The sequence below is a fragment of the Pholis gunnellus genome, assembly GCF_910591455.1.
Source record: "Pholis gunnellus genome assembly, chromosome: 9".
In the NCBI taxonomy this organism is placed as follows: Eukaryota; Metazoa; Chordata; class Actinopteri; order Perciformes; family Pholidae; genus Pholis; species Pholis gunnellus.
Genome location: NC_136535.1, coordinates 26,443,004 through 26,458,451, shown reverse-complemented (window position 1 = coordinate 26,458,451; position 15,448 = coordinate 26,443,004). Strand labels below are relative to the sequence as shown.

Genomic DNA, 15,448 nt, shown 5'->3' with positions numbered 1-15,448 from the left:
CTTGTCCTTGTCAATGTGTAAACAAATAAAAGAATGCTGCCGATCATAAAAATAAAACGACGTGAAACAGCTGAATAAAAGCAAAGAGAAGCCGGGAGCTATTTACAGGTTACATGTCCGTCTAGTGTTCTGCCGTCTCCCCGTTGATACATTGAAAGTGTTTAAAAGAAGATTTTTTTTTTAATTTTTATTCTTTTTTGGGAAAGAGTTTGAAAAGAAGATTTGTTTTTGTGTGTAGCACTATCTAGCTGTACAGGATAAATACTTTCAGGCAACAGGGTATATGGATGATTGTATATTTTGACGATCATTAGAGGCCCCTCCCCCCACCCCCCCCGCGTCGTGGGTGACGTGGACGACCTCCATAATAATTAGTACCTGTGTTCTTTGTCCCCCGGCAAGGTTTGACTTTTTACTTTACAAATTGTACACATTGAAAAACCCTGACAAAGGCACACCATGGAGAAAACGTCGACGTCTAAGATTAGCACTAAGGACTAGTTATACATAATCTGTCTATGTAAAATATGTACAGGACACGGGACCCCCCCCCATCCCCCCATGATGCTGCTTCATTTGGTCCATCAAAAGTTAGGCCGAGGGACGTGTGACGGATCAGTTTGGGTCCAAACTAAACCTTTGTGTTCAGAATGTTTTCCCATCAGGCTCAGAGGGATCCTTCCCCCCCGATAGTTTCACACACGTGACCTCCGTCGATCCGACAGAAGCTCCTCCCTCTTCGTGCGCCATCCCAAATGAAATATTTGAAGCAGCAAAAAAATTCAAAGTTTTCTCCTCAATGCAAAAAACCCCTCACTGCCAGAGCGACGACCATGAAGAAGGAGGAAAAATAAAAGAGGAAGAGGAGGAGTGCAGCATGAGGTCTGGCAGGCCTGGGGGGGTGAGGAGGAGGAGGAGGAGGAAAGTGTTCTCCAGGAGGATCATCACACGATCTTCTTGATGCTCGGTCTCTTGAAGCTGCCGGCGCTGCGCTGCTTCTGGACCTGACTGGCTGAACCGTGGCGAGTGCGCCCCCCACTGGACAGAGCGGAGCTGGGGGACAGCTGGACGTTCTCCTTGTCCACACCTGGAGGACAACAACAGGACAACAACAGTCTGAACGTCTGTTAACCATCAGAGTGTAAATAAAGTTTAACGTTAACCATCAGAGTGTAAATAAAGTTTAACGTTAACCATCAGAGTGTAAATAAAGTTTAACGTTAACCATCAGAGTGTAAATAAAGTTTAACGTTAACCATCAGAGTGTAAATAAAGTTTTAACGTTAACCATCAGAGTGTAAATAAAGTTTAACGTTAACCATCAGAGTGTAAATAAAGTTTAACGTTAACCATCAGAGTGTAAATAAAGTTTAACGTTAACCATCAGAGTGTAAATAAAGTTTAACGTTAACATCAGAGTGTAAATAAAGTTTAATGTTAACCATCAGAGTGTAAATAAAGTTTAACGTTAACCATCAGAGTGTAAATAAAGTTTAACGTTAACATCAGAGTGTAAATAAAGTTTAACGTTAACCATCAGAGTGTAAATAAAGTTTAACGTTAACATCAGAGTGTAAATAAAGTTTAACGTTAACATCAGAGTGTAAATAAAGTTTTAACGTTAACCATCGCAGTTTAAATAAAGTTTAACGTTAACCATCAGAGTGTAAATAAAGTTTTAACGTTAACCATCACAGTGTAAATAAAGTTTCACTGACTCAGTAGAACTTGTTTCTAGTCTCTGATCTCTGATAATGTTTCATTGTAAACAACCAATCAGAGGAGAGCTAGTAACGTTAGCAGCACCGCTAACGGCTAACCAACGGAGGTTCACTTCAGTGACATCATGATGCCTTCAGGCTCTGCTCAGTGAACATGAGTACTGGCTGAAGCTACATTATAACGTTATCATGATGTGTTCACATGTCATCTGTAACATGTAGTTTTGGTGATAAACTAGAATAAATCCAGTAGTTTGAAGGAGATGTTTTCATGTTAATATAAAACAGATATTTAAATTAAATGAACTGATGTATTACATCTTTTACATGATTAAAGTTATATTTGCTCCTCTCTTCTTCTGTGCTGATCAGATTTATGAGTTTTATGATCCGTTGCTCCACTAACTCATATTAATATCATCTCTTCTAATATTCTTACTACACGCTCGTAAAGTTTAAATGATGCAGAACTGTAATTTTAATCTTAAATAACATTTTTAACATCTGTCCAGGGACTAAAGATGAAGAATAGACTCTTTAATACGTCCCTATTTAATAAACCAATAGAAGTATCAACGGGCCTAGTTTAATTCCTTCAGACTGCACTAAGCCAGCGTGACAGGTCTGCTTCCTGTGTGTGCATCTCATGGAGCAGCAGGGGGCGCTGTAGCTCAAGGAGACCTGAACCTCTGTGTGTTAAAGACCTGGTGAGTGCTGCGAGGTGGCCAGTGAGGTCATGGAGTTGGACAGGTTGAGGTTGGCAGTGATGCTGAGCTGGCTCTGGCTGGTGGGGGGGTAGGGGGAGGTGGGCGTCCTCAGCTGCTCCTCCCCTCGCTCCTCGTCGGCCGCCGGCAGGTAGCTGTCGATCAACGCCTCCAGGAACTTCACGATCAGCTCGGCGTAGTCCGGGATCTGGGTTTGCTGCACGGAGAGCAGAGAGCGAGTCTTTAACAGCTTCATTACATAAATACTCACGACGCAGCTTCACGACTCAAGACAACGTTCTCTCCCTTCAGCTTGATGAATACTCATTCATTACAGAACTAAAGCTGAATAGCAGACGAAGGTGGAGAGAGAGCTTCGTACCTTAGAGAACGGTCCAGCAAACCTCCAGAGACCGTTAAAGCCAAAGCCTGTGAATGAGAAGACAGAGCTGTTATTCATTTGAATTAACCGTTGTAGTTTTAGGTAACTTCCTGTTCAGAAACACGTGGTCATGGAGTGTTACTGTGACGTCACAGGTTTGACCCCCCCCCCCCCTTACTCTGTAGGTAGGAGGGCTGGTACTGGGGGGGCGACTCCTCGTGGTACACCACACTCTGCACGATGCCGTGGACCGGGTTCAGGAGGTTGGTGTCCTGACACATGGACAGAACCGTGTTGATCTTAGAGTCCAGCAGGTTGTGGCTGAAGAGGAGGAGGAGGAGGAGGAGGAGGAGGAGGAGGAGGAGGAGGAGGAGGAGGAGGAGGAGGAGACACAAACATATAGATGAAGAAGGCTTTGGTCTAAATACACTTCTGGCTTCTGTCAGAGCGGTGTATATGTAGAAACACGTCCTACGTTCCATCATATCTGACATTTAAATGAGACTTCAGGCTCTCTGAGACAGACTGAACCCAGCGTCGCCGTAGAGATCGGAGGCTGGTTACGTTTCCTGAGCTTCGTGTCTACACACTATCTATCTTATCAAAGGTCTATAAACTGAGCTGAAGACTTTCAGTTTGACGTTCAGCCGAACACCGGACCGGTGCACCGACTCGCTAGATGTTGAGCTCCCGAGAGGAACATAATGAGACGGAGAAAAACCCCAAAAAACATCCCAACAAAGAGAAGACTGGACTTACACGACAGGAAACACCTTCGGGAAGACGACGCTGGCCTCGGCCAAGTACTCGTACAGGATCCTCTGGTCGAAGTCGTCCGTGGTGTACTTCACCTGCGTGGCCTTCAACAGAATGAAACAGGGTGTAAACAAACAGCAGCAGACGCTCGTTGTGTCCGTCGTGCTGCTCAGGTTTCCTCACCAGCACGGTGAGCAGCAGGGCCTGGATCTTTGGGTCGGTCAGCACCTCCTCGTCCAGCAGGACGTTGGACTCGGAGACGGACACCTTGCGAAGGTGAGAGTTTCCCATCCTTTGAGTCTCTGTGATGATAAAACAACGTCAGGCTTTACGTCAAACATCTCTCCTCAAACACAAGACACGAGGAGACATCAAGACGCAGGAAGGAAGCTCACCGATCTCGTAGTCGTTCTCCGCTACTCGCCTCATCTTCGGGGGCGTGGTCATACCCGACTCCATCTCTGGTCTCTTTGGTGCTTTAGAGTCAGATATGAGGTGATCGAAGCTCTTCCTGGTGCCTGCAGGGAGCCAACGGCACAGACGTTTAACAACCCGGGTTAAACCAGAGGCTACGCTCGCTGTAGCTGGTGCTGCGATCACGTGACTGTCACAGATATTCACTGATAAAAACACTATTTACACATCGTTCATCATTCATTATCAGAAGCTTTAGAAACAGGAAGTGTTCAAAATCTACATATGAGTCAATATTTATCAGACAAATCTAATAGTTTACAGGATGTTCTTTGTTTCTTTACAACACATTTACTACTTGTTTCTTCACAGCGTTTGTATGAAGGTAATAAAGTAGTTCATGAATATGAGGTTCTACAGCGGTTCTGTTTGTACGCCCTCTAGTGTTTAGAGTAGAAACCGCTCCGAGGTCACATGAAGGTGTAAAGCAGAGCGTGAGGAGAGCTGGTCGTACCCAGCAGCTTCTTGGTGTTGGCCTGTGAGGGCTGACCCATGTCCAGGCTCATGGACTTGCGTGTCCGGGGGCTGATCTGACCCACCGTGGGGTAGTGGTGGGCCGACAGGTAGCGCTCCGACACCTGAGGCGACGTCCACGGCTGAGTCTCCCGCAGGGTCCTGAGGGTGAACGGATAGAGTTTCATTTTAAGGAGCGTTCGTCGTCTACCGGGACTCACCGGGATCGGGTTTCCCCTCGGCTCACCTGCAGCTGGGGTCGATGATGTGGGTGGAGTACGTGTCCATGGGGACCGGGTCCATGGACATGTCGGAGATCAGAAGGGACTTCCTGTGTTTGAGGCTGCAGCGACTTCGGACCTCCTCAGAGACGGTGAGCAGGGCTGAACAGAACCAGAGACGAGCGTCGTTAGGGTCCATAGATCGGTTCTCTTTGAGTACATCAGGAGTTATTTAAACTACATTCTCATCTCAACATACTCTCAGTGATTATCTTTCATTGATAGATTTCACATACACTAATAATAATTTAAGGACTTTTAAAATTTTAAAATGTAAACATTTTTTTTTTAAATTTCCCTGAAATGTTACACGACCTCGAGGTGGAAACTGACGAACAGATTCTCCAGAATATCTAAAGATAACTCTGGACTTCAACAAAACATCAAAACCAGGAACAGAGATTCTCTCACGATCGTATGACCTTGAATACGAGAATGATTGTAGTAAACAAAGACGTCCTTCAGTCGGAGTGAGGATGTGTGTGACGTACCGGCCAGATAGGCCACGCTCTGGGTGTTGACCTCAAACTTGTCACATTTCAGATGCTTGCTGATCAGAGCCAGCAGCGTGTGCAGGATCCTCACGGTCCTCGCTACCGTGGTGGGAGACGGGTGTCTGTAGCCTGGAGACACAAGAGAGGGACACTGAGGACGGGACACTGAGGACGGGACACTGAGGACGGGACACTGAGGACGGGACACTGAGGACGGGACACTGTGACACCAACGGTCCTGAGCGTTAAAACGCTCTGAGAGAACGTCCAGCAGGACGAGCTGCTTTACCTTTGAGCAGGTGGCCCACCAGAGCAAAGTTGAAGTTGGCGCTGAAGTTGAGGCCCACGAAGTGATCCATCTGCTTACAGTGCCATTCTAGAGGACACCTGATCTCCATGAACACCTCCTCTGGACTCTGGAGGAGCACATGTCAGGAGGAGGAGGAGGAGGAGGAGGAGGAGGAGGAGGAGGAGGAGGAAGAAGGAGCATTGAGCTGAGTCAGCATTTAAAACAAACAAAAACATGCACGGTCATAGGAGCATTTCTGAAGATACTTTTAAATGAAATGACTTTGTGATCAAAGTCAGGAGACAAACCTCCTGGTCAGTAAAGTTCTTCAAAGCTTCATGTGTTAAAGCTGCATTCTCTCTAGTGTCCACCAGGGGGCGACTCCTCTGGTTGTATAGAAGTCTATGAGAAAATGACTCTACTTCTCTCTTGATTTATTACCTCAGTAAACATTGTAAACATGAGTTTATGGTCTCAATCTCTAGTTTCAAGTCTTCTTCAATACAGCATGATGTTCATTTAGTAAATGATGGTCCATTTAGAGTCAAACAGACCATAAAGCAGGGGATGCTTTAGGGGCGGGGCTACACGGTGATTGACAGGTCTCTACGTCACTCCTCCTCAGTCCAGATATGGTCACTTCCTGTTCACTGGTTGCTGCAGTCTGAGGCTGTACATTTGGATTTAGTGTGAAGCTATTGTGTGTGTGTGTGTGTGTGTGTGTGTGTGTGTGTGTGTGTGTGCGCTTCACCTTGTCATTGAAGACCCGCATGGTGTCCAGCGTGTGGAGGTTCTGCTCCAGCAGGGCGGTTCCAGCAGAGTACAGGTTGACCTCGTCCAGCTGCAGCACAGCGACCGCCACCCAGAACAGAGCTTTGTGCATTTGAGACTCCTGCACACACACACACACACACACACACACATGAACTCTCTGTGCTGGTGCTCAGTAAGAAGACGCTATGTGGTGAAGTGGAACAGAGTCTGTTCTTCTTGTGTTTTTGTCTAATTCACCTTCATTTTCTAACCAGTGTGTGTCACTCTCTCACACACACACACACACACACACACACACACACACACACACACACACACACACACACACACACACACACACACACACACACACACACACACACACACACACACACACACACACACACACACACACACAGTTCAAAATCACCCTTCTAGCCTCAATGAGCAGCTGCAGGTACATACACAGCAGACGGGGGCTGGTTGGTGGCGTACCTTGCTGAGGAGAGGCTGCAGCTTGGTCAGAGCGATGACGGTGGCCTCGATCAGCACTTGGCTGTTGTAGTTGTCCGGCCCCTTCAGACAGCTCTCCAGACCCTGAGAGGAAGAGGAGGGGCCGAGAGAGGAAGAGTCAGCACAACAACAAGACGTGACAATAAACATCCTGTATGAACAGTTATTAACGTCACTTTAACTCTTCAGTTTCAAAGAAGAAGAAGAGAGAACTCTGATGACATCATCTCACCCGGTCGATGCTCAGCAGAGGACTGGCCTTGCTGAGGATTCTGATGATCTGCTTGATCTGTCCGTGGCTCACCCGCTTACTGATGCAGCCGAACACCACCAGAGCTCTGGGCTGCAGAGACGGGTTGTACTGGAACGCAAACCTGGCAGACAAACACACACATATATATATATACACACACACACACACAAACATACGGTACATCCATGTTCCCAAAGCAACTCTGGAGAAACCAGTGCAGAGGAAGCTACATTATGAAAACGTCACGTCTTTTATTGTGAAGGTAGCGAGCAGCACTAGTTTTAGAACTAATCCTCATCATCATCATCATCATCATCATCATCATCATCATCATCATCATCATCATCATCATCATCATGAACAATAACAATAAATGGCGTCATTTCAACAAGTCAATATAAACCTACAATTATAAATGTTATTCTTTTTACTTCTAAAGATCAGGAAATAAAGATTGTGTTGATATTGATAAATAAGTCTCTTCATTATTATGTTAATGAGGTATAATAATGTGTTTAGAGCTCGTGTTAGAAGTTAAACATCATAATTCATCTCTAATATCTGTTTTATATTAACGTGAAAACATCTCCTTCAAACTACTGGATTCATTCTAGTTTATCACCAAAACTACATTTTACAGACGACACATGAACGCATCATGACGTTTAGAGAATCTCAACAAAGCTTCAACACCGATGCATCAAACATGAGGAGGAGGTTCCTACTTCTGAGCGAGCTCGGTCCACTGGTCCAACCACTTGCAGGCCGGGATGTCCCGCATACAAGCCTGCAGCAGAGACACAGAGAGACACAACAGAGACATACAACAGAGACACACAACAGAGACGTAGACACACAACAGACACACAGACACACAACAGAGACACAGAGACAGAGAGACAGGATGAAACAGGATGAAACAGGATGAAACAGGATGAAACAGGATGAAACAGGATGAAACAGGATGAAACAGGATGAAACAGGATGAAACAGGATGAAACAGGATGAAACAGGATGAAACAGGATGAAACAGGAGGACACATTTGAGAACATGTTGGAGCTTCAAAGCAAGTTGTGTGACATTGTTTCCATTTTTACAGATTCAGCAGATTTATTACAAATAAGGAAACTCTGAAACCTGAACAACAGAAAACATCACATTTGGCTGTTTAACTTCCAAACAAACAAACTACACGTATCAACTCTTCTATATATGTATCTCTGGTGTATTTCTACGTGTGCAGGTGAAACAGGAGGAGCAGCCAGACCTCCATGATCTCCAGCAGGGCCTCTGTGACGGTCTCCAGGGAGGACAGGGCGAAGGTCTCCCTCTCGTAGGACCCGGGGGAGAACGAGCGGTCTCTGTAGCTGGAGCGGAACGCGATGACGGCGGCCGACTTCACTTTGCTGATGCCGAACAGCAGGTAGAACTTAGGCAGCGAGAACTCGGTGAGACTCAGCCTCAGGACCTGCTTCGTCTCCTCTGCAGACATCACAACACAGTTATCCATGCAACCTTTTATAAACCATTTATATCGTATAAGTGTGTGTGTGTGTGTGTGTGTGTGTCCTCACCGCTGAAGTTGAGCTGTGAGCAGGTGCAGAGCGAGTGGATGATGTTGATGACCAAGCCGTGGGTGGAGGCCCTGAGGGAGAGCGGCCCGGTGGCCACCAGCAGGGTGACCACGTGGAACAGGTAGGGCAGGTGGGCGGCCACGTCCAGAGAGTTGTTGAAGGACAGCATGAGCATGTAGCGGGCCAGGATGGCGATGTCGTCCCACATGAGGTGCTGCTCCAGCGTGGGCGTCGGAGACAGACACGTCTTATCGATGATCTTACACATCCGACCAATCACCTGCCGGCAGACAACGAGAGAACGTTTAAACGCTTTGTGTGACGTCGTCGCTTTCCTGTTTTATTTTAGAATTAGAACTTTACTTATAACCAATAAGACACCAGCATGTATTGGTGTGGTGACATCATATTCTTAAATTCAACTTTTTTGGTGAAACAACACAGAATCAGTGGAAGAAGGAGCAGCACTTCAACTTAAACACTGACGGGCTTCTTCTTGGTCAACAATCCTCACAAAGGCCACTATTGAGAGCGGAGCGGCCGTCGGCCATAATAGGAGGCGGGGCCTGTCTCTTCTATTGTGTTGTGTTTGTTTCTCACAGCTGACGGTGGAGAGGGAGGACTTCTTCTCTCTGTCACTGCAGTGATTTACAGCTTCGGATTCTCCCGCTAAGTAAGTAATTATTACATTTAACGCTGGTCAGAGTCAACGTGGAGCGAACCCTCTAATCATCATCCTGTCACAGCGAGAACTAACACAACCATTAGTATCAATGTGATGACTTTAAACACATTGTTACAGGCTGTTAGGTGATGTCATCGCTCTTCTGTTTTATTTGTTGATTTTACTGAATTATTTTACTTTGTATTTCTTAGTTTATTTTTATCGTATCGATTGTCTCATTATTTCCTTTCTTTTGCTGCTTTGTCAAAAGCACTTTGTAAACTTTTTAAAGGTGCTATATGAATAAAGTTATTATTATTATTATTATTATTATTATTATTATTATTATTATAACACGTATGTTTGCTGTAACAGTATATTGAAATATAAATCAAACTAAATGTAAGAAGTATGCTGAACGGTAGGATCTGTGTGTGTCTGAAAGTTGAGCAAACAACAATATTTGTAGAATTTGAACCTGTAACATTATTAATGTTATGAACTTTAAGTGAACAGTCTGTTGCATCAATGCGTTCTGTATATACACGTTCTGATGCGCCATTCATGAGTAAATATAATAATCACAGCCCATAGTATACTTCATTGAACAGGTAGTTGAGTTTGGCTGGAGGGACAAATTATAAAGAATGTTAACAAAGTACTTTTGACTTCCTGCTGCAGAACGTGAAAGTTTGATTAAAATGCTGAATTAGTCCATAAAAGGTTTATAATTACTTTAGCGTCACCTTTTATTATCAGCAGCAGAGCGACCGCTGACATGAAGTGTAGTCAGTGAGAGGAAAACGATTTCACATTGAGATCTGAAGGAACAGCGTCAGCTAAACGAGGCCTCCTTCATGTCTCACCAACAAATATCAGAAAGTCATGAAGGGTGCAGACGATGGACGTCGTAGTTTTGGTCTCTAGTCGATATAAACTTCACCTCAACAACTCTACAACAGTAGAGGGTTTTTAAATAACACGACTATGATCGGTGGAGTATTGGCTCACACAGGTGACTCTGCATTAGCTCACCTTGCTGGAGACCAGTTTGACGTTCCCTGAAGCCAGAGCCACCGCAGTATCAGCCATGACCTCCGCCTTGATGGAGCCCAGTCCTCCGGTGGCGCTGGTCTTAATGAAGCTGTCCAGCACCACATCCAGCAGGTCGGTTATCTGAGGACACACGGCGAGAGAGTCAGAGGTGAAGATCCGCGACACGTGTACGCTCATCGGGGCCGTCAGCGTGGTGGTACCCACCTGGCCCAGGCTGCCCCAGATCTTCGCCTGGATGGAGGGGTACATCTGCTTCTCGTTGATCGTCATGGTGATGAGTTTGTCCAAGATGGCGGTGACGCGCTGGCGCTTGGCGTCGTCGTTGTGTTTGCAGAAGCGAACCAGGTTGAGCAGCCAGGGCGTCATGTACTCCAGACAGAGATGCTTCAGCTCGATGCCTGCGATAGAAAAAACAAACACGATCAACATACATCCAAACAGCCAGGTTCAAACACGGGACTCTCACCCAGGAGAGACGGGTTCCTGTCCCCGGGCAAAACCTAGAGCCACTTAAAGTTAACGTCGGTTTGTGGACTGATGGTCTGAAGCCTCGAGTTCAGCGTTTTGGCCGTCGCCATCTTGTTTTTTTGCAACCAGTGAACAGGAAGTGACCATATCTGGACTGAGGAGGAGTGACGTAGAGACGGCGTATACGTCTCTGGTAGAGACCTGTCAATCACTGTGTAGCCCCGCCCCTAAAGCATCCCCTGCTTTATGGTCTGTGTGACTCTAAATGGACCATCATTTACTAAATGAACATCATGCTGTATTGAAGAAGACTTGAAACTAGAGATTGAGACCATAAACTCATGTTTACAATGTTTACTGAGGTAATAAATCAAGAGAGAAGTAGAGTCATTTTCTCATAGACTTCTATACAACCAGAGGAGTCGCCCCCTGGTGGACACTAGAGAGAATGCAGCTTCAACACATGAAGCTCTGACTTCACTCTAAAGAACCAGAGGTTGCTGGCAACCATATTTTGTTGCCTAAACCTAACTGCCGGTGTTAGCACCGTTAGCTGCTAGCCACCGGCTCAGTTGTCGTCGTGTTGAGCGCCGTGTGGAGGCAAATAAAACCCTGATGATGTCATCAGTAAGACTACAGTTTTAAGCCAGCATTACAAACTGGAGGTGTGGATTTTAAAAGACGTGGGTATTTGTGTTGTATCATGGGAAATGTGTCCGTTTGTAGTTTATTATGTTAGTTATGTAATGAATATGTAACCTCTCATAAACATCTTTGCACAAACCCTGAAAAAAGGCAGTTTTTCAGCAAGCAAGCAAAAAACCCTTCCAGTTATAAAGAGACTGCAGGAGTCCTGTTAAGTGGACTTACTGGACTTGCTGAAGCCTGAGATGCACTCCTCCAGAAACTCCAGGGTCAGATGGGGCTCGTTGGCAGCCAGAGTCTTGCTGATGGAGACGATGAAGAGGGTGTTGTTGGCGGGGATGCAGAGGCCCGACGTCTCCAGCAGCTGGCCCTCTATCTTCAGGTTGAAGGTGCAGGTCAACGCACACAACAGGTTGTAGGCCGCCGACCTGGAAGTGGAACGGACAACAAGTGAGAGGTGTTAAGTCCTGTCAAGAGCAGCTCAACCCCCCCCAGAAATTACAACTTCTCCAGTAAAAAGAAGCTGGTGATGTTACTGTTGTTTTAGGTGGAATAAGTCTAGAGGCCGTAGAGGACCGACCTGAGGCTGGGGTCAGAGCTGCCCAGGTTCAGCAGGGCGATGTTGAGCAGAGTGCCGGGAACGTCTTTGGGTCGGATCTTGGTGTGCTGCGGGATGGAGTCCGGCTGCGACAGCTCCCAGCGCGTCCGGATGTGGATGATGGACTGGACGATGGCGTCGCACTCCTGGTGCATGAACGTGAGCGGCGTGCCCTGGTTGGCCATGGTGAGGGTGAACTGGCTCTCGTCCACCAGGCAGATCTCCTCGATCTCCGAGGCGTAGTAGACGTCGTTGAGGAAGACGGGCTGGCCGAGGACGCGGGTCCGCTCGGCCGAAGTCACCTGAACTGCGGTCGAGCCCACCTGACCAGCGAGAAAACAGACATTGTTTAAGGAAAAACCTAAACCCATTGCTCAAATTCCTCTTGATCGTACTAAAGTTCTCTGATCTTATCCTTCCAGTCTAATAAGGTATTCACAAAAGCTACACCACAGTGCCCTGGATGCAGTTTGCGGTTTCGGTACCTCTGCAGCGACCCGTCTACGCTCCCTACTTGGTCCATGCGGGGACTTGAACCAGCGACCCTCAGGTTCCAAAGACCAAGCCCCCACAGACTGAGCTACATTCGCCCTTCGGCGGCATCCTCACCTTTATTGAGACCTTGGTGTCTTTGTGGGCCAGCTTGAGGGCGTTGTGGAACACTTTGAGGTCTTCCTCCAGGGTCAGCGTGGCCGCGGGCAGCTTCTGCTGGTCCGGCTCGATGTGCTCGGCGAGCTTCGCCGGAGAGTCGATGAACTGGAGCCGCTTGCTGCCCTTCAGGCCCGTCAGCAGCCGCTCGTGGTACTTGGTGTACTCCCTCACCCAGGTGTTGCAGTTGTAGACGAAGACGGCCGCCACGTTCTCGTAGGCGAAGCCGGGAAAGACCACGAACCACTTGGACAGGAAGTCGGTCTTGAAGCGGTTGCTGGGTCCCACGTGCGTCAGGTCGACCACTATCTCGTAGGGCTTGGCGTAGTACGGCTTGAGAGTGAGGAGGACGTGGTAGATGAGCAGGTCACCGTTGATCTGGCCTGTTTTGAACCTAAAGAAAAAAAGAAATCGGACAAAAGGTCAAACTCAGGCCTTCTAGAGTAAATGATGCATGTCTGTGTTTGGGGTTCGTAGTGTATCGTTCAGATGTGTTCATGGCAGAATGTGTTCGTCCTTTTTTAGGCTTCTGAGAAACTACATTACTTTTTTTTGTCTCTCTCTTCTTGTAAGAGCTCGTCAGCATCTGTGGTATAAAAACAAGAGGCCCCGAAATAACCAGAGCAGAAACAGACCCAGAGACGAGGTCAGGAAGTACGTTCAGAGCGTCTCACTGCATCCCTCCAACAGCACCTCCACACAAGACCAGGTCCAGTAAGTATTGTCAATACAAGTCGACTTTGCACGGTAGGTGATGCAGAAAGTTCACGTTTCTGCTCTTCATTTCAGAGCACGATGGAAGGAACCAGAACCTCCCTCTGGCTGTTTCTCCTGCTCAACCAGCTGCCGTTCTGTCCCACCGACGCCGGCCGGAACCTTTTGACCGTGCAGCCGAACTCGCACCAAACGGAAGGTCAGGGCGGCAACTCGACGCCCGCCGTGGAGGAGCACGGCCTCACAACCACCGGCCGCACAAACGCACTTGACGTGGACGCCAACGGGACCCGTGCGGACTGCTTGATCGACACCGAGATGGGTCTGATCGCTCTGGGCTCGGCGGGCGGGTTGATCGTCTGCCTGCTGGTCGCCACCGTGGTGCTGGCGTGTCAGGTCTGCCTCATTCAGCGCCGGGTTTACGCCCCCCGATCCTCCCGGTCCAACATGGACCTGGCGAGCAGTACCGGGTACTGGGGCGTGGACCAGCAGGAGGCGGGAGGACTGGTCGGGCCGTGCGACGCCAGCGTCATGCTCGAGGAGGTGAGAGCCGACGGCGAGATGGAGGACGAGAGGCGGGCCGAAACACGAGAGGCGAGGGAGGAGGAGGCCGGGGAAGGACCCGAGAGAGACGCCACGGCGACGGCTTTTGAAGAGACGGTCGGTCAGATGCAGAGCTCCGGCTCCAGAGACTCCTGTCTGGAGTCTCTCAGGGATCTGGAGGACATGCCCCTTGTTGTGTGAGGAGGTAACCCCGCCGAGACCACCTCCAGCCACAGACACTCACGACGAACCAGTTCAGCTAACGCGTTTAACTTCTTGTGTTTAAGTTCATCCAGTTTATCTCACCTCACAGAATCTTACTGAAGCAGCCGGCTGGGCATCGTTTGACATGTTACTGAACCAAAGCAAGAAGGAAACCTTCAAACCTCCGCTTTGAGAAATATAAATACAGAGATTTAAGAAAACGGTTTTCTTCACTCAGGAAGCCAAACTACTCAAATATTCAGTTACAGCTTGTAGGACTCAATAGTTTGACTTGAAAGTTTTTTAACATTTTGATTAGAACCAAAAGGTCTTGTGGGTCAACAGCCAGTCCAAGTAACGAGGATTCATTTACTGTTAAATATGAAGAAAATAGTACAAAGAGACTTAAGATCAAGTTCATCCTGTCAGACGCTGGAAAAGCTAAAAAATCCTTCAGGGTGAAAAATGGAAGAAACTTCAGAGAGAGAAACGGAGGAAGTATTTATATTATGAAATACTTCAGTTGAAGTACTGAGAATAGTACTGCAGCACACGTACGGTCAGACAGAAACATCTTTCACCCTTTAAACATCTAATTTGAGATGAGACATAGTTCTATGTAAATTCTACTTTTACTTTAAATCTGCTTGATTTGGCTCAGTTTTACAAAATGAGTGGAAACAATAAGTCAGTAGATCAACACACTGTTCATCACAGAGATCACAGGAGCGCTGGTCAGAAGGTACGTCTGCTAATAATCTGTGTTCATGGATCTCTTTTCTGTGTGTTGAGCTGTTTATGATGTTTATGATGTTTATCAGACTAATACTTCTGATTCTTTCATAACATGAAACCGTTACGATGTCAGGTATTAAATAAACGGACTTTTGCATTGGGTCAGTGTCGTTTGTTTCAATATCCACGATTCAAGAAACTATCTTTTTATTGGCTTCTTTAAGGAATGCAGTCATAAAAGAAGTATAATGTGAGTAATGATCAGCCAGAAACACAACACTCTTCACTGTGCACGACTGAAACACTGAAATAAAGGTTTGGAGGTTGTGACCGTAACGCTGAGCGGATGCTCTGCTCTTCTTTAGACTGCTGTGTGTCTGAATTAGATGGAGGTTCATCTTCTGCACGAGCTAAACTTAGACTCAGTCTGAGTCTGAGCAGACACTGAGTGGTGTGAACGTCACTAAATCATTCCGGCTTTGAAGCAGGCGGCTTCAGCTCAGAGCAACAGAGCGTCTGATACAC

General features: G+C 47.1%; 1 protein-coding gene across 2 annotated transcripts in view; it reads right to left on the bottom strand.

Moving 5' to 3' along the window:
• Positions 1 to 815: 815 nt before the first annotated feature.
• Positions 816 to 15,448, bottom strand: part of nf1a (neurofibromin 1a) — a 52,320-nt gene continuing 37,687 nt past the window's right edge. For both annotated transcript variants that reach the window (XM_079166313.1, XM_079166314.1), the window contains 22 exons: positions 12,689 to 13,121; positions 12,062 to 12,402; positions 11,707 to 11,909; positions 10,573 to 10,766; positions 10,348 to 10,488; positions 8,649 to 8,928; positions 8,342 to 8,556; positions 7,799 to 7,860; positions 7,053 to 7,194; positions 6,803 to 6,904; positions 6,306 to 6,446; positions 5,555 to 5,681; positions 5,263 to 5,394; positions 4,738 to 4,873; positions 4,492 to 4,652; positions 3,959 to 4,081; positions 3,747 to 3,865; positions 3,567 to 3,667; positions 2,986 to 3,128; positions 2,808 to 2,854; positions 2,426 to 2,642; positions 816 to 1,087 (listed from right to left, as the gene is read on the bottom strand). In XM_079166313.1, the coding sequence (XP_079022439.1) occupies positions 945 to 1,087; positions 2,426 to 2,642; positions 2,808 to 2,854; positions 2,986 to 3,128; positions 3,567 to 3,667; positions 3,747 to 3,865; positions 3,959 to 4,081; positions 4,492 to 4,652; positions 4,738 to 4,873; positions 5,263 to 5,394; positions 5,555 to 5,681; positions 6,306 to 6,446; positions 6,803 to 6,904; positions 7,053 to 7,194; positions 7,799 to 7,860; positions 8,342 to 8,556; positions 8,649 to 8,928; positions 10,348 to 10,488; positions 10,573 to 10,766; positions 11,707 to 11,909; positions 12,062 to 12,402; positions 12,689 to 13,121 (3,703 nt within the window). In that variant the 3' untranslated portion in view covers positions 816 to 944. The remainder of the gene's footprint in view (positions 1,088 to 2,425; positions 2,643 to 2,807; positions 2,855 to 2,985; positions 3,129 to 3,566; positions 3,668 to 3,746; positions 3,866 to 3,958; positions 4,082 to 4,491; positions 4,653 to 4,737; positions 4,874 to 5,262; positions 5,395 to 5,554; positions 5,682 to 6,305; positions 6,447 to 6,802; positions 6,905 to 7,052; positions 7,195 to 7,798; positions 7,861 to 8,341; positions 8,557 to 8,648; positions 8,929 to 10,347; positions 10,489 to 10,572; positions 10,767 to 11,706; positions 11,910 to 12,061; positions 12,403 to 12,688; positions 13,122 to 15,448) is intronic.